Raw genomic sequence first — 26375 nt, 5'->3', positions numbered from 1 at the left:
TTATTTTTTTTTTTTTAGAATCAACACTGCTGAACTCTAACCACCAGCTGTGAAAATCTTTGAATTCCTGTGAGAACCCAACTAAACAGTGCTGTATATCAGGTGCTAAAACTTCATCTCGTGACATGATCTCTGGACATGATTTTTTTAGCTGTCTGACTGTTGCTGCTGTATGTTTGGTCATGATCAAATGTGTTTTGTGTTAATAGTGGTGTTTGTTAGCTCTGCTGTGTTCAGATACTATATCTGACTATAACTGGGGTGTATGCAGTTATTTGTGTTGATTCATTTTTTTATACTTTTCCTCCACGAGGCACACTAGTTTTACACATTCTACATACAGTGAGGGATACAGAGCTGTTTGTTGATGGACACCTGCAGCCAACTTGAACTCCATAGTTTCATCTAATGATTAAACAAGAAACTGCTGCTTCCTGTGACCTAAGAGCCCCTGTAGGAAGTCTTGCACTGAACTGCTGTAATCCTTAAATCTTGATTTTGATTTGTTCTGTCTCAGGATCAGACACATTAGACACATATTGACACCTAACATATTCTGGCTTAAAATCAGACGATACTGCACACAGCGATTTTTTTATCGCAAATTTAAAGGGATCTAAAGCTGCCAGATCACCTTTAAATTAACTTTGGTCTCTGATGTCTGCACAGTACTGTAGGTGTGTCCTTATTTGACTTGCTACGCTTTTATTTATTTCATACATCTCTGGTGTCGTGGTCCATAGACTGTTACACAGTGTGCTGAATTAGCCAGCACTGCACATTCTCCAGTCACAGACCTCATCACCTCTCTGCTTGTCGCTCTAGGGGAAGCTATTATCATTAATTTCCTGTAGAATTGACTCACAGTGGCAGCTCCTGCCCAAAGCCATTTTTTTTTTCCCTCCGCCATTTACACCAGAGAGCTGGACTCTGACAACCATGTCCATCTGAACACCACACCTTCGCCTGCAGCTGTCATGCAGCTGCACAAGCACAAAATGGACAGAGTGTGAGTGAGACTGATGGATGGAAATGATGAGAGGATGAATAAACCTGAATTTCACAACCTGTATCTGACTTATCTCTCCGCAGGAATGGTGTTCAAGGTGGCGTGCCCTTGTTCAAAGCTACTGGACTGTGGCCTCTCTGTGAGAAAGAGAGAGAGAGAGGAGGAAAAGAGAGAGAGAGAGGAAAATGAGAGAGGGAGGAAAAGTGAGAAAAAGAGAAAGGAAGGCAATAGCTCAGTGGCCTGTGCTGCATGACAGTGGTCAGCAGGGAGCTTCACTGAGCTAATATCTTTTCATCCTCGTATGATTTATGGTAAAAAAGACTTCATTTTTTTCACACACTGCTTGTTATTATGTTCTTGCGGCTTCTCGGCCTTCGTGATGACTTGCGAGTAAATAACACGTGGCTGTGATTTATCGACCACGACTTTTGAATCGCCTGCTGTAGTGGAAAAAGTTAACCTAGACGTTCAGAGTCCTTCAGAGCGAGCATTCGGCACTGATTGAGATTCTGAGAGTGCCTTGTAATTTGGCGCTCATCAACCTATTGACCTGCCTGATGGGGCCGTGTTGTCTGAGCTGAACGAGTGGTAATCAGACAGCTACAATAGGCAGGCTGAGCACTTGATAAAGCATTCTACTTGAATAAAGCTACAATAATCTCTGATTGCATTTTTATGACGCCAAGTCTGGCTTTCTTGTTGTCTGAATGTGTGTATTGTTGCTGCATGCAGCATGAAAATGCAGGACATGATATTTCAGATTAAGCAAACCTATGATTAAACTGCACATCATGGAAAACCAATCATTTTTGGCCTTATTGTTTTAATACGACAAGCTACCAGTGATGAGAGGTTGAAGGCTAGCATGTACTTCCTCTAGGTCACATGGAGCAAGTTATCAGCCATCATTTGGACAACTGAGTATGTTTACTGACACTTCTCTTATTCCATCACTGTGCGGAACAGAAACCAGTTGAATATGGTTAACCCTTAGAACAGTACAGACGGATTTTCCGTCCAAAATCGCACCTTGTGTTCTCAGCTTAATTACTCAGGAATCCCTTCATACATCAACATAATCCATAAATGGTTATAAAGGGCAGAACTTACTCTTTCTAACTCTTTCAGTGCGGTAAAGTCTCTACAATAATCCATTGAGAAATACACCTAAAAATGTGTGAGATCTCTTTCCCCAACCAATATTATTTACCTTTAGTTCTTCAAACATATTTATATGATGTTTCAAACCAAATAATATTAGTAAATGACTCAAAAGTGTCCACAGAAAAAGTATGAAACTACCTGCGCTCAAACTAAAGGTACTATGGCACTAATTTAACATTTTTACAGAGATTTTATAACCAAAAAGATCATATTTTCTCATCCTCGTTAACTCAAAATCTTTCAATAAACAATGATAATGGAACTGTTGTATAATCACAATAATACACTCAAGGTTCATCCTATAATGTGCAATATTGGCAACAGTGACAATATTATATGTTATAGCACTCCCTCTTGTGTATTATTGCTTGAGCACAGCATACAGTGTAGCATACACAAGCTCTTTCTCCAAGGAGCCCCCTGGCAGTTTTTCATAGACCTGATTTAAAAGAAACTGACTTGTTACTATCAGTGAACTCACGATTAGGGTCAGTAGAGGCGAGATCTCAACCAGCAAGTGTGTGAGATACTAAAGAAAAGCTGTTATTGGCCACAGGCACAGCGAACGCAAACAGATCCTTTTCTAACAGACTTTATCTCTGCTACAATCTGACATCTGCAAGGTACCTGTGACTAATCAAACTGTATGATATTTAAAGCTGATGCCGGTAAATTTTGTGATTTTGGGGATATAGGGCCTCTCTGGTGAGAATGAGTAATTGCACTGAGCATGTGGAAGAATCACTGGGCGGGTGTGATGCGTTCTTCTTTCAGAGTTGATGAATCCGATTCCAGGTTATGTTCAGTCAGAGACAGAGCGCACTCAGTCAGAAACTTCACTCCTTTGTTTCTTTGGTTTTTAATATGGGTGACTGAGTTACTATACTATATAGGTCAGAGTTTCCTCTTCTGAACTCTCCATTGCTCCACCAGCCGCTCGCGATCTGTAAAACTGAGCCGGATCCTCTTTTAAAGGCTGTATATGTGACTTAAGTACGTAAAGACGCATGACGTGGCCAAAAAGCAACCCGACACCCCAGTTTCTATAATGAATATACTAGGCTGAAATATATGAGTATATATTAGGCACAGTGGTACCATTAAACACAATGTTTTGTCCCTTCTTCACTCAGAAATGCTTAGCTTTCTGTTTAGGAACAAAACAATAGAGACTACCACTTTAAAAACTTTACAAAGGAATTACTAAAATGATAGAAATTAATATATTTTATTAAAAAATATTATTTTTACTGTTGATAATAGAATAAGCCATATGCATATTTATAGTCCAAATAAAATAAATTTTAATTAAATTAAATAATAGAATACTACAATCTTAAATCAAAATGCTTAGACACATATTTGGTCCCACCACCCAGCTCTACATTTGTGCATTTTTGTAATGTATTCTTCTCCTGCTCCACATATCTCTTAAACAGCTTGAAACTGGACCTGACCACACCTCTATGGGAGGAACCCAGAGACATTGATTGAAGTTTATAGGACTGCCTTATGCATAAGGCCAGTCTGGGGTTTTATTTTTTGCATTTTACAATGACAAGAACATCTGGGTGAGCTTCAGCATATAGAATGAAATGTCAGTAATAAGATGTAGAAAAAAAGCACTCACAGCTGCTATAAATATAACATATACTTACTTTCAAAGAGCTGCATGGTATACAGGTGCTGTAGAAATAGGTCTCAGAAACACAAATCATGCCAATGCTATCTAAACATCTGCTCAAATCCGTGGTGAAATGTGGCATGGTGTATTTCCTCATAGTGAAGCTTCATGTTGAGGTGAGTGTTTAGAAGATTCATATATGATAATAAAGGAAAATCTTCTTGTCTGCTATTTTTTCAGGCTCGGGGCTGAATGATGGGGAATGGCATGACGTGCGCTTCTTGGCCAAAGAGAACTTTGCCATGCTGACTGTGGATGGTGATGAAGCTTCAGCTGTAAGAACAAACACCCCCATCCAGATCACCACCGGAGGAACATACCACTTTGGAGGCAAGTGCTTCTCTGTGTGTCAGTCTTAACACCCAGTGTCAAAAAGTCACAATTTGGAAGTATATAATAAAGATCTTATTTCACTTTAAATCACCAGCCAGTGAAAAGCGAACAAAACAAAACATTTGTCCAAAGACTGAATACTGAATACTTAATACGTTTTAGCAGGTTTTCATTAAATTTGCCACTATTTTACTATTGAATACATTACATTATTTAAATGTCTTTTAGTCACCCGTTTTTTAAAGAGGTAGTGATCTAAGTAAATTAATTACAAGCTGAAAGCTTTATTCCATTTATTTATGTGTGTCATGGTGTGCACAGAATTGCAGACACGTGCAGATACTGATAAAAATATATGTTTATTATAAAATAAACGTAGTCGATACAGAAACAATGGGTAATCACCAGTAAACAGAGCAATGAAGGCAAAACCATACCATAAACGAGAAACAGTCCAGAGTTCATACACGAGAGATCCAATGTCAGAGGTAATCCACGAGGCAGTAGTGAAAACACAGTCCAGGTAATACACAAGCAATCCAATATCAGAGGCAAAGGCAATAATCGGCGTCGAGAAAACAAAAGCAAGGTCATACACAAGATAAACTGAAGACAAGAGATATAGAACGCTTTGTAATGAGGAGAACCTATACGCGGCGTGTGTGTTTGTCTGGCGTGCACCTTTATAGTGCCAGTAATCAGTATTCGGGACTTCCTGGAGGGAGCAGGTGAGGTGTCACGTGATCAGGTGAGTGTGTGATGTCAGCGGGTGGTGCATTCTGGGTAGTGTAGTTGTTGATCTGAGAACCTCCGTTAGAGCTTGGTGTGGAAGGGACAGAGGAGCTAACAGCACCAGACGTGACAATGTGTAGAGTGAAGAGGCTTCGGACAGATATTTATTTGGTTTTCAAATATTTGGTGAATCTCTATAATATAAAGCCCTAAAAAATAAGATATCACTTAAAAATTATGATTTTTTTTGTATTTTACCAAATTAGAAACCTCTTGAATATAATCAAGAGGAAGATCGATGATCACAAGCCATTAAACCAAGCTGAACTGCTTGAATTTTTGCTCCAGGAGTGGCACAAAGTTATCCAAAAGCAGTGTGTAAGACTGGTGGAGGAGAACATGCCAAGATGCATGAAAACTGTGATTAAAACCAGGGTTATTCCACCAAATATTGATTTCTAAACTCTTAAAACTGGAAGCTCTGCATCTTTTTTGTTATTTTAGTCATTTCTCATTTTCTGCAAATAACAAGATTTTTATTTGGAATTTGGGAGAAATGTTGTCCGTAGTTTATATAATAAAAAAACAATGTAATTTTACTGAAAACATATACCTATAAATAGCAAAATCAGAGAAACTGATTCAGAAACAGAAGTGGTCTCTTATTTATTTATTTATTTTTCCAGAGCTGTATCATTTTTCAGTAGGTAAGGCTTGTAATTTCAGACATAGAAATATATACCCTGTCTGAGGAGTAAAACCTGTGTTAAAGCCTGCACTTCTTTGAAATCTATTATATTAATAGCTACAGGAAATCATATAAACATGGTTAAACTGGATATATTGTGTTTGGGACTATATAGCTGAATCTACTTCATTATATAATACAATGGGTTTGTGTTTTCCATGTTCTTTAGCTTCCACCAGCAGTAGAACTGCTATGGAGCTTAAGCCAGTGAGGAAAAGTGAAATTAGCAGGTCCGCTAATACCAGCAATTATAACATTATAAAAGTGATTACTTTATATTTTTATCCTCAAGTCAATTCACAGTTATTTTTTTATTTTTCATTCCAAGACTGACATAGTCCAACACACTTAACTTGAGACCACACCTCTGCTTCAAGCACTTGCTGCATTTTTCACTAAGCATGATTAGCGGAATGAAATTCAGTGTTAGCTGGCACCGCTTTTTACACGTTAGTGAAATCACATTGGATGTGGCAGAAGTTTCTGGAGGAGAAAGTCTCAGATCTTCCCTCTGTTTCTCCCTGGTGTATTGGGAGCTGAAGTTTATGCACAAAGGCCTGTCTTTATTCACTTCACTTCTGCTTAAAGTCTTGGACAACTCTAGAGATCTGCACTATAAAGGAGATGAGAGATGAGAAACTTTTTTTATAGCTCTAACACATGCATTGAGATAGCTCCAACACTTCACAAAATATTAATGTGCTTTCATGTCTTATTGCATTTCTTTTGAAAATGAAGAAGAAGATGGGCTACTTAAGGAAGGAGTAAACTCGGTTCAGAGAGAGGAGGTTTGACTTGCTGTGGCTCATATAATAGACTTCTCACATTGACTGGATATAAGCAATACAGCATGCAGGTGCTATTTGTGGATTATATGTTCTGTCTTAAAATCAGTGAAAGCATCAGACTGTCTGTGCTGATTACAGTGTCAGTTAGCATATTTCTGTGTTTAACACATTAAAGGGCATCACCAACCTTTCTTTAATTTCATGTAAATTAATATCACAAAATATAGAGTGGGTGTAGTGTGAACTGGTTTATTTTAGAGGTTATAGAAAACAATTTGTTGCCAGGATTATAAAATAAATATAGCCATGTTTAAGTGTCTAATAAAGTGGCCAGTGGGTTGAAGTACAATATATTTTGTAATAAAGATTTTTTGTAATAAAGTGGCCAGTGAATGGAAGCACAAGACAGGAGTTTCTAATAAAGTGGCCAGTAAGTGGATGCACATGGTAGGTGTTTCTAATAAAGTGGCCAGTGAGTGGAAGCACAAATGTAGGTGTTTCTAATAAAGTGGCCAGTGAGTGGAAGTACAACTGTAGGTATTTCTAATAAAGTGGCCAGTGAATGGAAGCACAAGACAGGTGTTTCTAATAAAGTGGCCAGTGAATGGAAGCACAAGACAGGTGTGTCTAATAAAGTGGCCAGTGAGTGGAAGTACAAGGTAGGTGTTTCTTATTAAGTGGCCAGTGAGTGGAAGCACAAGGTAGTAGGTGTTTCTAATAAAGTGGCCAGTGAGCGAAAGCACAAGGTAGTAGGTGTTTCTAATAAAGTGGCCAGTGAGTGGAAGCACAAGGTTGTAGGGGTTTCTTATAAAGTGGCCAGTGAGTGGAAGCACAATTGTAGGTGTTTCTAATAAAGTGGCCAGTGAGTGGAAGCACAAGGTAGGTGTTTCTAATAAAGTGACTAGTGAGTGGAAGCACAAGGTAGTAGGTGTTTCTAATAAAGTGGCCAGTGAGTGAAAGCACAAGGTTGTAGGGGTTTCTAATAAAGTGGCCAGTGAGTAGAAGCACAAGGTAGTAGGTGTTTCTAATAAAGTGGCCAGTGAGTGGAAGCACAAGCTGGATGTTTCTAATAAAGTGGCCAGTGAGTGGAAGCACAAGGTGAGTGATTGTGATAAAGTGGTGAGTGAGTAGAAGCACAATAGACTGGGTTGTGAGAGCTGAGTGTGAGTACACTCTAAATTACTCCAGGGAGGGTTTTTGTCTCTTTGCCAGCTAACTGCCATCATTACAGAATATCTAGATATTTGTCACTTTTGCTGCAAACATAAATACTGATTACACCACTGATGGACCCCCACCCACCCTGCGTCCTGCCATCTGTCCATTTAAGCCAATTGGCAGTGGTCTGACATAAGGAGGCGTGGAGTGTCTGAGGAAGGCGAGCATGCAGGGTAAAAATTGCAGTCCGTCTCCAAATGGACTGCAGTGTCTGCCACTATCCGCAGAGCTGCCAGTTAATGTTGAAGGATAGCGTGCCTGATAGCTTTATCAGCCTCACTCATCTTCAGAAAGGTTTCAATGAGGACGGAGACACAACCTAGGCCCGGCCGGCCCTGACAGCACATTTACACACGGAGCTCCACAAAACCAGATCAAAAAGCCTCTCCGCTGCCTCACACGCTCCTGATGGATGGCCCGGGCCCCGCCGTAATTATCAATCAATGATCCTCCATCTATCGCTGTTATTTCCAGCTGAGGGGTGATGCGTCTCTGCTTCCTAATTTGTTTACGAGCGATTTCTCTGGCGTGGAAAAGAGCCTCCTTAAATCCACAAGTGCAGAGCCTGTGAACTCAGAGATCCTCCATTTACCCCACCAGGAAATTTAAGACGCAATCAACTGAATTATGTTCAGACCTTTTAGACCTTGTAAATGTAGAGCTGGCTGTTCTGTGATAATGATGCTGAGTCTGTCTAAGCATTAACCACTTAGCACACTTTTTTATACAGGGTTAGATATTGTTTATTTTGAACTACATAACTTATTTTTAACCATGTAACAAAGCAGGTCGAGTTTGTACTTAAAATGTTTTCCCTAAATCAAAAATTCCTTCAGAAATCCAATTTTTTGTCAGCGTTTTAAAGAATTCAGTTTATGAATCATTCAGTATCCATTTTAAATTATTTAGTATTGTCTATAATTAAAAATATTTCAGCAACTGTTATAAATTACACTGGCTGTCAGGTTTAAGCAGGGAGAGGACGCACAGAGCGGACTCAAATGCAAGCAATAATTTATTCAACAGAAAAAAAAATAAAATAAAAACAAACAGTAAACCAAAAACAAAAACTCTGGGTACACAGAGAAAACACACACACAATCTGAACCCACGTGACAACGTACAAGAGCCAACAAACTAACACTGAAAGCAAAGGGCTTTATATACACGGAAGGGGTCCGGAAATAGGAAACACCTGGGGACAGGTAATGAGGGGCCAGAGTTACAAAAATGAACACAGGTGAAAACACTTAAGGTGTAGACACGGGAGGAACACACAGGCCACATGCAGCGGAGGGTAAATAAAGAAACAGGAGGGCAGGAAACAAACAACTTTTGGGCCATGAGAAAATGGCTCCCCGGAACCAGAAGAGAGGGGCCAGGAAGGACACAGGAAGGGACCGGAGGCAGGACACGAGACTGGACAGGAAACGGGGACTGGACATGGAACTGGGATGGGACAGAGAACAAGGCTGGGGACTGGACAGAGACTAGACAGAGAACTGGACAGAGAACTGGGCAGAGACTGGACAGAGAACTGGACAGAGAACTGGACAGAGACTGGACAGAGAACTGGGCAGAGACTGGACAGAGAACTGGACAGAGACTGGACAGAGAACTGGGCAGAGACTGGACAGAGAACTGGGCAGAGACTGGACAGAGAACTGGACAGAGAACTGTACAGAGACTGGACAGAGAACTGTACAGAGAACTGGAGAGAGATTGGACAGAGAACTGGACAGAGACTGGACAGAGAACTGGACAGAGAACTGGACAGAGACTGGACAGAGAACTGGACAGAGAACTGGAGAGAGATTGGACAGAGACTGGACAGAGAACTGGACAGAGACTGGACAGAGAACTGGACAGAGTGCTGGACAGAGAATGGGGACAGAGGCTGGACAGGGGACAAGAATGTAGACTGGACAGGGAGCTGTACAGAAAACGGGGACAGAGACTGGACAAGGGACTGATACAAAGACTGGACAGGGGACTGGGCAGAGAACTGAAAAGGGGAGAGGAAACAGGAAACACCTGTGGACAGGTAACAAGGTACAAATGAGCACAGGTGAAAACAAGTAAGGCGGATATACGGTTTTCATGGCACATGGCAAAAGTTATGGGACACAGTACTAGTTTATGTCCTATGACATGTAGCACCTCTTTGTATGTTGATGTGATATCTGATTTTTGTAAATATTTTGAATTTAGTCACTTCAGTTCCCAAAAAATATTGTCCCTTAACTTTTGGAAGCTATAATCTACCATGAGTTAGTCAACAATTACTATGGATTATTCAGTATCTATTGTGAATTATTCAGTATCTATTGTGAATTATTCAGTATCTATTGTGAATTATTCAGCATATATTGTGAATTATTCAGTACCTATTGTGAATTATTCAGTATCTATTGTGAATTATTCAGTATCTATTGTGAATTATTCAGTACCTATTGTGAATTATTCAGTATCTATTGTGAATTATTCAGTATCTATTGTGAATTATTTAGTATCTATTGTGAATTATTCAGTATCTATTGTGAATTATTTAGTATCTATTGTGAATTATTCAGTATCTATTGTGAATTATTTAGTATCTGCTGTGAATTATTTAGTATCTATTGTGAATTATTCAGTATCTGCTATGATTGATTCAATCAACTATGAACATTTCGGTATCCAATATGAATTATTTAGTAACAGTCATGGATTATTATGGGAGGACTATGCATTATTCATAATCTAGTGTGATTTATTTTGTCTGCTTTTAGTCTAATTTTTTAGAATCTAGTACAAATAATTCAGTAGGTGCCATTATTCTTCAGTCTCTGTTATGAATTAGCCAGTAACTGCCATGAATTATTCTGTATCTACTATTAATTATTTAGTTTATACTACTATACTATTAAAATGCATGTATGTTCATACATATTGAATTCTGAATCTATTATGCATTGATAAGTATTATAAACTGATCTCTTGTGAATTGACTGTTGTGAATTTTGTGCACAATATGTGTCTAAAGTGGGCTGAAGTACTGAATTTGTTGCCTGGATACTTTTAAAGGATTCATTCTGAATGTTAATTGCTGGCTGTGTACTCATTGTGTCTGAGTGTGGAGGCTAAAATGCATGGGCAGATGTTAGCCCCAGCGCTGTGCTAGCATGGCCAAGCAACGTAATTGAGCCTGTTGATGCTAAGAGGCTAATTCAGAGGCACGGGCCAGAGCACATCAGATTTAATTGTGTATAATCATCAAATTCAAGACTCTGTCCAATCACAGCCATGGTGACAGCAAGGTCAGCGGCACAAATCACTGGGCCAGATTGAGTTGCCCGTAGCAGCTAATGAGAAGTGTTTCATTACAGCTGTAGCTCATACGCCACTGTTCTCTCTGTCACCCGGCCTGTCACGTCCTCCAGCACCACTTCCATTCCAGCACATCACGCTGGCTATCGTCTGACCTCTCACTTATCTCTCACTTACTGCACACGATATAACAGTTGCCTGGGGCTTCTGAGGTTAATGTGTGTGTGTGTGTGTGTGTGTATGTGTACACCACCACCTCCTGGATGGACACTAATTGTGTGTTACATCAGTTCTGTTGTGCATTTAGGAGCACTTTGTAGTTCCATAATTACAGACTGTAGTCCTTCTGTTTCTCTGGATACTTCATTGTGGCTCGTATTTGTGAGGTGGATCATTTTCAGCAGCACTGTAGTGACACTGACTGTGGTTGTGTGTGTGTTGTGCTGATATGATTGGATCAGAAACAGCAATCCTGCATTCACTTTAATTTAAAGTTAAGAATATTGTTTCATTTTTCTTTTAGGCTGACATTTTGGAGATACAAAGTTTTTGTTCATCAGTGTTAATATATCTGCAAATTAGTGCTGTTGTGTAAAACTATATTAGATTAAAACCTAATTAGAACCATTTTTTTTAAGTAGAACCTGTATTTTTTTTTTTTATTAAAGTTTTTTTTTTTTTTTTATCACATCTGCAGTCCAACTCATCTTAAACCATCTCTGAAGCTGGGTACAGGTTTGGTGATTGTACAGGCCAAACACTTTTGTTTTGTTAAGTACATAATTCCATACCGGTTTCATAGTTTTTATGTCTTTACTTTTATTCTACAATGTAGAAAATCATTAAATTGAGAAAAAAATACACTGAATGGAAAGGTGCTCCAAATTTTGACCAGTACCGTGCATCATTATTGACTTTGTATACTTGTAATAATGCCTCTTCCATTTTAAGACACATTGTAATGTTTTGTATTATTAATATTTATTTATTTATTTTATACATTACTTGCTTAATGAGGTAGATTATTGTTTACTTCTATATTTATTTGCTTTCATGTTTTATGTATCTGTATATTTTGTGTATTTGTTCTCAATATTGTAAAATGTATTAATTTCAAAAGATTTAAACGAGTACATTTTATCTAAATTATATTTAAATATTGATATTATTAATTATATACATTGTTTTATTAACAGTGTTATTGGGTTGGAATAGAAATATTGCACTCACACAAAAATATTAAATAAATATTAAAATACAATAAAAATATAAATAGGGACAAAATAATATTTAAAGTCACATATCACACAAATACAGATTAAACCTTTGCTGAAACCAATACCTGTTGGTCTGATTAATTAATTGCTTGACTATGATATAAAGACTGTAATTGTCTTAGTATCTAGCTGGTTATTGATTACTTGTACCAGGTGTATGATGTCCTCTTAGTCCCAGGTTAGGAATCTTGAGTTTGCATGTCCAAAAGTATGCCACATTCAATATTTAGTGCACTACAGGAGCTGGACAATGAAACTGAAACACCTGGTTTTAGAGCACAATAATTTATTGTGAAATATTGCACTCACACTAAAATATTAAATAAATATTAAAATACAATAAAAATATAAATAGGGACAAAATAATAATTAAATATAAGACAGGTATGTAAAACAAATGCAACAGATACAAAAGCTTGAATTGTTTTGCATGCATGTCTATAAAAAATAAATAAGTAGTGAGGGCCCAAGGGGCTTTCCAAACATTCAGAAAAGGGTAAGAGGATGTCTGTTGCTAAATATTTATTCATAACTGAACATATTTTTTGAACTTCATATAGTGAATACTGAGAAGGATGTTTCTAAGTCTAGATTGCAATATTTGCCACATTTCCCAGTTTCAGCAAACTTTGTTTATCGTTCGTATTCAGATTTTCATGAAAAAGGGATAAAAATGGCATATTTGAATACTGTGCGGTTATTGCTGAGTGTACCATCTTTGTCTGTTTTGGGTCGGACAATATTCTTATCAGTGTGGAGATGATTACCCCCACCGAGTGAGAACATAAACATGTGTTGGAGGAAGATAAAGCGCTATCTGTGGCTCTTGTATATACCTGATTCTAGTTCTCATTACTGTCAGATTGACTTGGAGCAGATTGTGTTTTGCTGTAAAACTCCTGACATTTCTGGGGCTGATTCAGGTCATGCAGGAGTGATACATGGCTTTACGTGCTACTTCCACAAGGTCACATATCACACAAATACGGGATTAAACCTTTGCAGAAACCAAAACCTGTTGGTCTGATTAATTAATTACTTTAATATGATATAAAGACTGTAATTGTCTTAGTATCTACCTGGTTATTGGTTTCCTGCACCAGGTGTATGATGTCCTCTTAGTTTTAGGTTAGGAATCTTGAGCTTAAGTGTCCAAAAGTGTGCAACATTCCATATTTAGTGCACTACAAGGGGTTGGACAAGGAAACTGAAACACCTAGTTTTAGAGCACAATAATTTATTGTCTCGACGGACAATTCTGCTGTAAACAAGAGAGTTGGGGTGCACATTGAATTCTGTCATGATTTGAGCAGCCGTGGTTTTATGTTTTTGGATACAATCCGGGTCAGCACCCGAACATCCCTTTCAGACAGCTTCCTCTTGTGTCCAGAGTTAATCCTGTTGGATGTGGTTGGTCCTTCTTGGTGGTATGCTGACATTACCCTGGATACTGTGGCTCTTGATACATCACAAAGACTTGCTGTCTTGGTCACAGATGCGCCAGCAAGATGTACCAACAATTTGTCCTCTTTTGAACTCTGGTATGTCACCCATAATGTTGTGTGCATTGTAATATTTTGAGCAAAGCTGTGCTCTTACCCTGCTAACTGAACCTTCACACTCTGCTCTTACTGGTGCAATGTGCAATTAATGAAGACTGGCCACCAGGCTGCTCCAATTTAGCCATGAAACCTCCCACACTAAAATGACCAGCGTTTCAGTTTTATTGTCCAACCCTTGTACTTTTTAAGTGGTGTCTGAAACCATTGTAAGTGCCAAATTTTCAGTGCACTGTAACAATCCCACAATGAAATATACAATGCTCAGTTGATATACCAGACAATGCATTGGATATGCAATACCCATAATCTACTGCATTATTTGATTTGAAGATTTGTGCATAGCTTCTTTAAGAAAGGCTGAGGTTTGTACAGTTTAAAATATTTGTCCAACACAATCTGCTGGTACACAGTTCTTTATAATAGTACTCTATTTACTAAACTAGTTTTTACTATAGAGATAATAATGAATAGGCCACTATTGGTGTCTTTTTTGACTACATTTTGTCATGTGATGCTTTTATTAAAAACATCCTTATAACTGCATATTGTCATTCTTTCCCTCTCAGTTATTAAGAGCCATATACAGTGCTTGTTTTTTTTTTTTTTGTTTTGTTTTTTTTATCCAAACTTGTCTGCTGCAGTTGTGTTCTCTTTGGTCTTTTTGCCTGTGGGCTGAAGAAGTTGCAGTGTGTCCAGAATGCAGCTGCTATCTTAAACATACCAGACTACAAGAATATGCTGCTCTCCAACTCTTAAAAAAAAACGCAGACTGACTCCTGTCCACTTCTGTATACAGTATAAAATACTTTTTTTTGGTTCCTGCACGGACTGGCACCTTCTTACCTTTCTGATATTGTGGTTAGGTATTCACCCCCATGCTCTCAGTCTTCAGTCTTCTGGCAGCTCATTCTTCTCAGAGCTGTGTTCCAGCAAACATCACAGTTTCAAGCATTCATGGTTCTTTTTATGCACACCATCACAACTCTAACTCTCCATTACTGCACACCCTATACATTCACCTTCCACCACAAACCCCAGATCCTACTTTTCTTTCAACCCTTGTTGGAATGTCATCTTCAACCACATGGGGTGCGTCTCTCTATCACTATAAGTTTATATATATATATAACACTTTCTATTATTGTCATATCTATTAGACTTTATAAATGTACACACAATACATAATACATATTGCCTCCATACTACATTATAAACATGCCTATAAATATTTGTAAAATTGCATGACATTATGTCCATGTTTATTATGCATCATCTGTGACATCTGTGTTTATAACATATTATGTCAATACCAAGAACCTCAAATCATCCACCATGCTATAATTACTTTTAAGCACTCATTCATTTTAATATCTTATATTAGTTCATAATATATTGTAATATGTTGTTGTATACTTCAAGTAAATTAACAGATGTTTATCATATTAACATATTTATTGCAACACGTATATGACATTTTGGTAAAATTTTCTATGAATGCCATGTCTATTGGATTATAAACATACTCTTAACACATTATAATGCATTCATAAATCATTATAAATATGATTATGATTTTTTATTTAAAAAATTATGTCAATTCAATAAACCTTAACAAAGCATGCTTTAATTATTTTAAGCCACTCATAAATTATACCTACCGTATTTTTCGGACTATAAGGCGCACTTAAAAACTTTTAATTTTCACAAAAATTGACAGTGCGTCTTATAATACGGTGCGCCTTTTGTATGGATTTTACTCGTCAGGTTGTAAGGAGCAGTAAACACACACTCGGTGCAGCGTTATAGAGAGTTTCAGTGCTATACAGAGTCCAGAGCCGTGCAGCTCCGAGGCTGAGCAGCAATAGCATTAGCTAGATGCTAACCGCTAAGCTAGCTAGCTTATTCACTGAGATCAGTATTATCTAAATTTTACTCGTCAGGTTGTAAGGAGCAGTAAACACACACTCCGTGCAGCGTTATACAGAGTTTCAGTGCTATACAGAGTCCAGAGCCGTGCAGCTCAGAGGCTGGAGCAGCAAATAGCATTAGCTAGCTTATTCACTGTTCAGAGATCAGTATTATCTAAATTTTACCCGTCAGGTGTAAGGAGCAGTAAACACACACTCCGTGCAGAGCCGTGCCGCTCCGAGGCTGGAGCAGCAATAGCATTAGCTAGATGCTAACCGCTTAGCTAGCTAGCTTTTTCACTGTTCAGAGATCAGTATTTTCTAAATTTAGCACTTTTAATACTGCTGGAGCAGTATTATTAGAGTTAGATGCTAATCGCTAAGCGTTCACCGTTCAGAGATGAGTTATCGGCCTGTAAGTCTGTGCTGCTTTGCCTGGCTAGCATTAGCTAGATGCTAAGCGCTAACTCTCTCAGAGGTGAGTTTTATCAGCCTGTAATCTGCTTGTTTACCGTGTTAAAACAAGCTACAGGGGATGAATCGCTAGCTAATATCTCACTGTCTTACCAGAACACGCAGGATTACTCAGTGTAACGCTGTCGTTTAAGTTTGGGTTAACTTTACTAGTTTAGGTGACTAGCTAGCGTGCTAGCGGATAGCTATGCTAACGCTGGTGCAGCAAGCCTTAGTGGACATCTGGAAATCTAAGCTTACTGTAAATAAACTGAAGCACGTTACTCACCCAAATAAACAGTTTTCAGGAGAGGAATCTGTGTAGATTAATATCCAGCACTCGTTTGACTTTGAAAGAGCTAGATTTGTATATACTGAGACGCTCCACCGGCAAGCGACCACCCCGGTGGGGGAAGGGAAACATGGCGCCACCCCTGTTCACTTTGATATAGGCACCCTTTCTAGTGTCACTTAACGCGCCTTATAATGCGATGCGCCCTATGTATGGAAAAATAGCAGAAAATAGGCGTTCTTTGATAGTGCGTCTTATAATACGGTGCGCCTTATAGTCCGAAAAATACGGTATGTTAAATATTATAATAGCTAATATTCATTTATTACGTGTCGTTGTACACTCTAAGTAAAGTGACAGATGCTCATCATGGGGATATATTAATAATTGCAGATATATGATAATTTAACCCAGATGTATAACATATTACAAGCATAGGTTATGATCCATTAGTATCTCAATACATAAAGCATAAAGCAAAGTTTTATAAATATGTAATATCATGGTTATAATGCCATATGAATGCATTATAACATGTTAAAAGTATGTTTATAGAGTCCAATGGACATGGCATTCATAGAAAGTGCAACTAGGTTTTCGACAGGTACATTAGACACAAGAATTCCAAGTGTAAGCTGTTGTACCTCTATTGTTGTCTGGTGCACTTAGACACAAAGAGAAGCTGGATTCTGAATAAAAGCAGTTCTATTTCTTCTTCTATTGTTTATTGGGTGATTGAAGCCTGAGTAAACCCAGCTGGCACTTCAACGTTAAATAAACGTTGATTCATTGTTAAAATTTCAACGTTAGCACAACCATTGAACATTAAACGTTGATTCAACATTACAATTTCAACGTTAGCACAACCATTAAACATTAAATGTTGATTCAACATTGTTTCAACGTTAAAACAACAACAGACATTACAATAGTCATATTTCAACCACATTTAATCGTTGAAGGTCGGTTTTGTGCCAGCAGGGAACCTTCTGTAATTGGTCCAAAAGTCCAAACCATCTAAAAAACAGTGATTTCATACTGCAAAAAAAAAAAAAAAAACTGACAATGGTTCAGTTGATCCAGACCAAGACCACCTCTTTTGGTCTGATCAAATTTGTGGTTTGCAGCCTTTTTATATCTGCTTTTTTTGACTAAAAAACAAAGCTGAAAAGGACCAAATGAAGTTCCCTCAGCCTTCAGAGACTGTGGTGCACAGTCTGCACACTTTCCAAACCTGCTCTCACTATAGCCAGGCAGTCGAGTGGAGGAGCAGGTGACCTTTATTAAGACTTAAAAAAACCCCAGAACAGGCCGAGGTGAAGGAACGAACAGATAGAGAAACAGGAGGATAATCAACATTCAAAATCCACACAACAGTCAGCAAGGGTCACAGTACAGAAACATGCCGAGGACAAAGGAACAAGGTGACGAGGTAAATCGAGTAACAGAGTTAAGAACAGAGAACAGCTTGAAATTGCACCCAATACATGCAAGACTTTGCAAAAAAACAGGACAAGAGGAAAAGATATGCATACTAATTAGCTCGTAAAGACACTTTGAAGTTGTAGGTAGAAATCTGCAACACTGCAATGCACTAAATGTTTTTTAACTCATAAAAAGTAGAATAAATAGAATAAATCCTGACTCAAAACCAAAATTTACACTTTGTTTTCCGTTCGCTTGTCTTTTACTTTCCTCTCCTTATGGAAGCCCAGCATTATTTGTCAGTTTCGTTACTCTTTTCTACTGCAGTTGTATTGTTACTCTTTTGTTTTGTTTTGTTTTTTTTGCTGCAGTTATGGTTTATCTATTGTTATATGGGTTTTTCTATGCACACATGCAGTTATTGTCCAGATGAAACAACATACTTAGGTTCCAAAACTTTAATACAGTGCTGGATTTGGTTTATTAAAATGATTCTCTCTTAAAATTCCTTTGTTTAAGCGTCCACACAAATTGTCTTCAGTTGATCAGTGTGTATATGCAGAGTCATAAAGGAGCGGACACATTATGAGATGCAGACAGAATGAGATGGGACAGGGGACAGAATTGGTGCAGGGCCAAAATAAGCAAAGGAATATTGGGGCAGGCTTAAAATGGGACAGAGCAGTATGGGACAAAGATAGCACGGGGTAGGGACAAAACTGGGAAGACCCAAAACCAGATCAGTTCCTCAATAGATTGACCTTTAATGGGGCTTAGCCATAACAGGGCAGGTTCAGAACGGGAAGGAGATATAAGGAAGAAGAGCCTTAACGGGGTAGGGTCATAATGTGGTAGAGTTACCTCATTAAGGAGAAGAGCCATAATGAGGCAGGGTCAGAATTGTGTGTGGTGTTAAAGAAGAAGAGCCGTAATTAGCCAGGGTCATGATTTCGAAGGTTCATAATGTGACAGAGTTAAGAAGGAGAAGAGCCATAATCTGACTGGTCTTAATTAGATAAGGCCAGAATGAGGCAGAGCCATAAAGAAGAAAAGCTGTGAAAAGAACCATAATGGTGCAGCAACTTCACCAGACAGAACCATTATGGGGAAAGAACTTAGCAGAGAGGGGTTAATATTGGACAGAACTATAATGAGGAGGGCTAAAGTAAGTCATAAGAAGGAACATAAAGGGCCAAGACTATGATGGAAAGGTTATAATGAGATATAAGCCAAAGTGTTAGAGAAGAGTCATAGTGAGCCAGAGCCATAATAGATAGACTCATAAGAGGCAAAAAGCTGTACTATTTGTTAAGTGTCATAATGGGCCAATACCATAATGGGAAGGTTTTAATGAGTCATAACAACTAAAAACACTGAGCCAGTACAGTGAAAAAAAAACATAATGGGGTAAAACCATAATAAGAAGAGTTATACTGAGTTATACTGAGTTATACGCCAGAATATTGGAATTTAGTCATAAGGGAACAGGACCATAGCAGAAACCGTTATAATGTGTCATAAGCCAAAACTCATAATAGGTCCGAACTATGTGTATTGGGACGTTTATAATGGGTCTTAAACCAGAATACTTTGAAGACTCATAATCTCCCAAAACCATAATGGTAGGGTTAAAATAAGCCAGAACACTGGGAACAAGTCTTAATGGGCTAAAACCATAACGGGGAAGGTCATGAAGGAGTCATAAGCCAAAACACTGGGGAAGAGTCATAATGGGGCAGAACCATATTAAGTAGGGTCATATTGAATCATAAGCCAGAACTTTGGGAAAAAATCTAGTAAGATAGAAACATAGTAGGGAAGATCATAATAATTCATACGTTAGAATATTTTAAATAAGTCAAAATGGGCTGGGACCTTAGGGGAAACGGTCATCATAAGCCACAAAAATCATAATGGGTAAGAGTCATATTGGGCGAGAACTATAATGGGGAGAGTTATAATGAGACATATTGAGGAGGACAAAAGTAGATTAGACAAAACTATAATAAGGACAGTCATAATCAGTAATAAACTAGGACACTGGGGAAAAGCCATAATGGTCCAAAAGCACAACATGAAAGGTTATAATGAGGTATAACCCAGAATATTTAAAAAGTGTAAGAATTAGCCATTACCCTGAACATTAGGGAAAAGTCACCATATGGACCAAAACCATACTGGGAATGGACATAAAGGAGTGGAACTGTGATGAAACGGGTCATAATGGGGCAGAACTGTAATAAGGAGGGTCATAATGAGTAATAAGCTAGGACACTGGGGAAGAGTCATAATGGGCCAGAAGCACAAATATGAAAGTTTTAATGAGACATAACCCAGAATATTGGGCCTTAATGGACTAGAACCTTAATGGGGAGGGTCAAAAGGAGTCATAACCGAGAATATTTGGAAAGAGTAATAGCCATCAGCCATTAGCCTGAACATTGGGGAAAAGTCACCATATGGACCAAAACCATACTGGAAATGGTCTTAAAGGAGTGGAGTTGTAATAGGACAGAACTGGAATGGAGCGGGTCATAATGGGACAGAACCATAATGGGGAGGGTCAAAAGGAGTCATAACCTAGAATATTTGGAAAGAGTAATAATCTGTCATGAGCCTGAACATTGGGGAAAAGTCACCATATGGACCAAAACCATACTGGGAATGGTCATAAAGGAGTGGAGTTGTAATAGGACAGAACTGGAATGGAACAGGTCATAATGGACACTGGGGAAGAGTCATAATGAGCAAAAATCTAAACATTGAATATCCTATTGAGACATAGACACCCATAATATTTGCAAAGAGTCATAATGGGCCAGAACCATAGAGGGGAGGGTCATAATGAGTCATAACCCAGAATATTTGGAAAGAGTAATAATCAGCCATTCGACTGAACATTGGGGAAAAGTCACCATATGGACCAAAACCATACTGGAAATCATCAGTCATAAAGGAGCGGAGTTGTAATGGGACAGAACTGGAATGGAATGGGTCATAATGGGGCAGGACTGGAATGGGGCAGGGTCATAAAGGGCAGAGCAAAAATGGGGTAAAACTACAAATAAAGTGCAGAATCAGGTCGCACTACAGCAAAGCCATTACTGGGGGGTTGACTCCTCAACAAGGTGGATAACACAGATGACAGAGTATGATACCAAATGGAAAAGGGTTAAGATTGGGACTCATTGCTGTTTGTGGAGGTTCAAGCGTGGCAATAAATACTGTATGTGGTTAGTCAACTGTGGTAGAAATTGAGGAGTATTTCTTTTTTTTTTTGCCAGAAAGTGATTAAAGTGATTTCTTCTCCCCTGTCTGCTTTCCTGTCTAGGGTGGTGTCTCTCAGACCTAAAACCCATTTTACAGAGAATGGTTTCACTCCTTTTTGTAATGGGCCTCACCAAAATTGACGACTGTCCGGCTGTAGACAGCTCTAGATTGGTTTCCTTAGCACCTTAAACAAAGGCAAAAGCCTCGCTGTTACTACACTGCAGTCCAGAAGGGGCTTACAGTACTCATGAAGCAGAAAGCATGCTATCATTTTTTTTGCACCTGACAACTTTATGGTGGTTTGGTATGCTCAGAATCACAAGAAGAGGCTCAGACAAGGCCCTCTGAAATGTGTGTATGGTACTCAACATCACAACAAGCTTCAGAGAGCAAGAAATGGTGAGCATCTGCTCTGGCCTTATTGATGAGGAAAAAGGTTTACCAGTGTGTAGCTCTCAAAGGAATCCCCCTGACTGTAGCCACTGGTCATGAATGAAACAACCAGCGCAACGGTACTCATTAATCAAACTGCAGTTATTGGCCTGCTTTTTCAGAATCAAGCGGACGCAAACACACACTGATGCACACTCGTGCACGATGCTGAGGACCATATTTTTTGTGGGAGAAAAGTTAATTCATACTGAATTGTCCTCCTCTTTCATGTTACATTTAATTAATGTCTGTGCTCGGACAGTTATTATGCAGTAGCCAAAGCCCCTAAAACCTGAGGTGCTTTTTACCTTTACCTTTTTAGTGTTGGGAGCACTGCAAGTGGTAGGAAGAGTTCATATGAACTGCAATTAGATAATTGGTCTTCAAAATTAGGGAGAAAATGAGAAATGTCATGGTCTCATCCTGTTTTGCTCTTATGTTTGTTTATTTACCCCTCTGCATGTGCTCTTTATGTATTTCATGTGTCCCACCCTGTCTTCAATGTGCTCACCTGTTTGTTTGTAGCTCCGCCCCCTTGTTACCCGGTCCCATGTATTTCCTGTTTCCTTCCCCCCTTCTGTGTGTATAAATAGTCCTGCTTGTTCCTGTGTTGCTCGTCAGTGGTTGTACATTTTAACAACAGTCAGATTTTGTGTTCCCGTGTTATCTGTTATAGTTTTTTTTTTTCAGTTTTTGGTTCTTTGCTTGTTTGTTCCTGTGTTTTGAAGAAATATTCACAAGCATGTCCGCTCTCCACATCTCTTTCCTGTTTCCAACCTCACAAGAAAATGGGTACAATTAGAAACAACAAGTTTAAAATGTATGATTATAGAAGACGTCCTGGAAGATTCTGAAGAGGTCGTCACAGTCGACTGAGTTGAACCGCAAAGAAAATCCTAAGTGGGATTTTAAGAAGCTGGTTGCATCACATAATCCAAAGATTATCATTGAACAGGAAGTCACTGTCTCTTCAAAATAGTCTAAAGTTCCTCAGAAACTATCCTGGAAGCTGTAGGCATGGGCCTTGAGTTTGGAAGAAGGCTGTGAGTTGATGGTTATTATTACTCACATGACTCCAAACTAAGCAGTGGGCCGTGGTTCTGTTATTTCTATAGACAGTGAGTTTGGAACCCAACTTTGACAGTGGGCTGTAAACATTTTGCAACAACTACTGTAGATTTTCCAGGTTCAGTTTAGCATGTGATGGACACCTCATTTTTTTTGTGAGATTTTTCCATTTTCCATTTCCATTTTCCAGGATGCACCTGCAACTATCCTCCTGGACATACCTAATTCTATGACGCTTCAGTTCCGATTGCTATCACCTGGTTTCTCTTCTATAAATACCCTTGTGTTCCTTTTAGTTCTTGCTGAGTATTGAATCTATTTTCATAGATCTTCTACCCCACGTTTCATTTTGCTCTTGTCTTTTTCATCCTTTTTTGTATCAGACCACTCTTTTTGCCTAGCCCTTAGTTTATTGTTAGCCTTCAAGTTGCTGACCTGTTTTCTTGAATTTTGATTACCCCTTTGCCTTGCCCTTCTCCTTATTTTTTGATTTTCTGTGTTTGACCTCCTTGCCTGCTCTCCTCTGGTATATTGTAAATATTTGCTGCCCTTATTGTGTTTACCATGGCTGTCCCTCGTAACTCAAGAGGGTTGAGCCGGGGTCTAACTCTCGTCTGGCCCACGTGACACATTTGGTCATACAGCCTGAATACAGCTTAACATAAAACAAGGTCAATTATGACTGTAAGGTATGCATGGATGAATAAAAAGATTAAAAATCCAAACCCTCCTTTAACCCTCATTTAACCCTCCTGTTATGTTACGGGTCAAATTGAACCATTTTAAAGTTTAAAGACCTAGAAAAAGTAGTTAAAGGTATTTTCTCAGTATAAAACGTCTTCTGCTTGCCTTAATTAGTGTAATCAACATATAATAATAAAATGGTTCATATCACATATTTGCAACCACACCCTGCAAAAATAAAAACTAATACAAAATTGAAATGTTATGTTTCAATGCTATGTAAAACTACTGTTTAATGTGTTGGTCCTTCAAAAATAATAAAGTAGTGAAACTTTATTAAAAAAATAATTAAAAGGTATGAACAAATTTTCTTGATTAAAAAAAAAAACAAGTAAATTATCCTTAAATTATCCTTATTGTACCTGTTAGAGGTAAGGAACACCACTGCACTAAATATTGATAGAATAATTAGTAATGAAGTTAGTAATTTTTTTTTATAGCAAGAATCTGCAGATTTTGTAAATGAATGCATATGAATCATAAGAGTGCAAAACCACGTGCTGCACACATTAAAGAGGCATGGCTGTTGAATTGAGTTTTTGTACAGGGTGAGGGAATGATGAGATATCTTGTGTAATAAGACAGGTGAGATAAGCTGAGATGGACTAAGCGATGATACACTGTGCTACTGGCTGTTCAGCAGCCTGATGGTCTTGGGAAAGGAGCTGTTTCAAATCTGATTTTAATGCTTTTGTATTTTCTGCCACTGGGGAGCTGTAAGAACAGCCAGTTGCTTGGGTGGGTGGAGATCTTTATGATCTTACTGGACTTCTTCAGACAGCATACAGCACTGGAAACTGAAACCCAGAGATGTGCTGAATGGGCGCATCACCTTCGTCAGAATTTCAAGTGTGGTGGTATGGTTCAAACCAAAACTCCTCAGCCACCTGAGAAAGAAAAGTCTGTTTGGTCTTGTATTTTTTTTATTTTGTCCGTTTAAGTTTCTTTTAAGGTGAACATCATGGAACTTGAAGTGTCTGACCCTCCCCGCAAGGCTTCCATTGTCAGATTTGTGTCAAATTATTTTATTATGATCTCAGTGCCATGGGGTATCCATGTTCCATGTAATGGATTTGAAAAGAATCCTTTCAAACTTTTTTTAGGAAACCAAAAATGATTCTTTTACAGCATCACCACACCTCCAAAATCATTTTGGCTTCCCCTGTTTATAAGAGAGTACCAGCAATAACCCGCATCCAAGCAAGAAAAGCTAAAGCACATCTTCTCCTGCCTGCCTTTATTGATCACCTGTGTTCCCCTGGCAGCTTTTTCACATACCCGCACATCCTGGCAGTCATTCAGGCGCTACGCTGCTGTCTCCTCACCAGATGCTGGTTTATTTCTCCCTTTTTCCTCTTTGGAGGAGTGCATTTGCCATCGTGATCCCACCAATGAGACTCCCCTTCCCCCCCTCCTCCTGCACCCCGCCCCTCCCCCTCCTTCTCAGCTGCTCAGGCAGATAGACACTTGGACAGGTGTGCGAGGCAGACGAGACAGATGGTGAGGAAAACTTTCTCAACTTTGTTTTTGTTTTTTTATTTCTCCTCTACTGTTTTTTTTTTTTTTTTCACGGATCTGAAAACAAACTCCATCTTCTCCAGATGCCATAATTTGTCTATTAATGTCAAGAGGCTGCCGGGTGAGTCTCGGAAGGCCTTATTGCGGCAAGCAATAGGGAGATTGTTGTTTATCTCTCGTACAAGCTTCAGCAGTTTGCTGGGTTTAGTGGTTCTCTAAGGCTTAACTTCCATAACTCCATATTCTCTGTGGCGTGCGCTCTAGAGTTTCTGCAATCCTTAAAGAAGTAGTCAGAGCTTGGCTGTAATCAAACTTCTGCTCCTGGTTTAGTTGCATTGCAGATCAGAGTTCATGTGGAGGTTGTTTTTAGTGTGATCTTAGTCGTCTTCACCATCGCTAACTGGCCATGTATTTCCTTTAATTTGCTTTAATTCGAAAAAATTGCCTCAATTGGACTGAAATCGTATCTCCATTATTGCTGTTTAGTACTTTTTTGATGTAATGGGAATCAGATTTTTTACTTTACATTAATTTGGACTTTCATACTAAATGGTCCAATAGAGGTGCTCTAGATATTTAATTTTTTATTTAATTTTTTTACATTGACTTTCATTGAAAGTTAAATGTATAGTTTCTACTGTAAATGCTTCCTGTGCTGGACTTGTACTGCACATTAAATGGCCTGTAGCCGAGGTGGGCCGCTATGTCATAGAAGTCTGTTCCAGAGTAAAGGACCCCTAAGGCCATTTTATACTTCAACATGTTGTCTACAGTGTTTTTTTTTACACGGAAGCTGAACACAGGCAGTTATGTGTGGGCGGCTCAGCGGACCAATCACAGCTGCGAAGTTACATTTCTAGGGAGGTGCGTGTCAGGTTAGGATCCACAGCTTTCCGTAGAGTATGATGTACAGTAGGTTCATCACTGGGAGATCTTTACATTGATGACATGTTTCCCTCTTTTGAAATACTATACAGTATTTTTTTTATTATTATTTTTATTTATTAAATACTTTCACAAATTAGTAATTATATTAGATCTTATAAAACAACCTTTCCTACGACACTCATTTGTTTTAAGTTGGAATCTTTGTTTTCTGCTGTTCCTTGCTGACTTTGTCTGCAGAGGGTTAATATATTATGTTTTTTTTTTATTTTATTGGAAGAATAATTCAGAGAATTGGTTCGACATCAGAAACGTGATTAAGGTCTATACGCCCATTATTAGATTTTTCTACAGTTTGCCTATTGTTTTATAGCAAGCCACTTTTAAACTTGTTTTTATTTTATTTTTTTTTTTATGAAAGTCACATCTGCCACATCTGCAGACTGATGGCCTTTGCTCTGTTTGCGCTGGCAGAAGTTCAGTCTGAATAAACACTATCCAGAAGGTACAGCAGCCACTGTTTATCTGGGAGGCTGTGTGGCAGGAGCCATCTTTTA

At 38.6% G+C, this 26375-nt stretch overlaps 1 protein-coding gene across 2 annotated transcripts in view; it reads left to right on the top strand.

The window, feature by feature from the left end:
* cntnap2a (contactin associated protein 2a) overlaps nucleotides 1-26375 on the top strand; it is a 723644-nt gene that overhangs the window by 419902 nt on the left and 277367 nt on the right. For both annotated transcript variants that reach the window (XM_022683450.2, XM_049485717.1), the window contains exon 9: nucleotides 4038-4187. In XM_022683450.2, the coding sequence (XP_022539171.2) occupies nucleotides 4038-4187 (150 nt within the window). The remainder of the gene's footprint in view (nucleotides 1-4037; nucleotides 4188-26375) is intronic.

Source organism: Astyanax mexicanus, chromosome 1 (genome assembly GCF_023375975.1).
Source record: "Astyanax mexicanus isolate ESR-SI-001 chromosome 1, AstMex3_surface, whole genome shotgun sequence".
In the NCBI taxonomy this organism is placed as follows: Eukaryota; Metazoa; Chordata; class Actinopteri; order Characiformes; family Acestrorhamphidae; genus Astyanax; species Astyanax mexicanus.
Note: the sequence above shows the minus strand (reverse complement) of the source record. Positions and strands in the feature narration are given on the sequence as shown.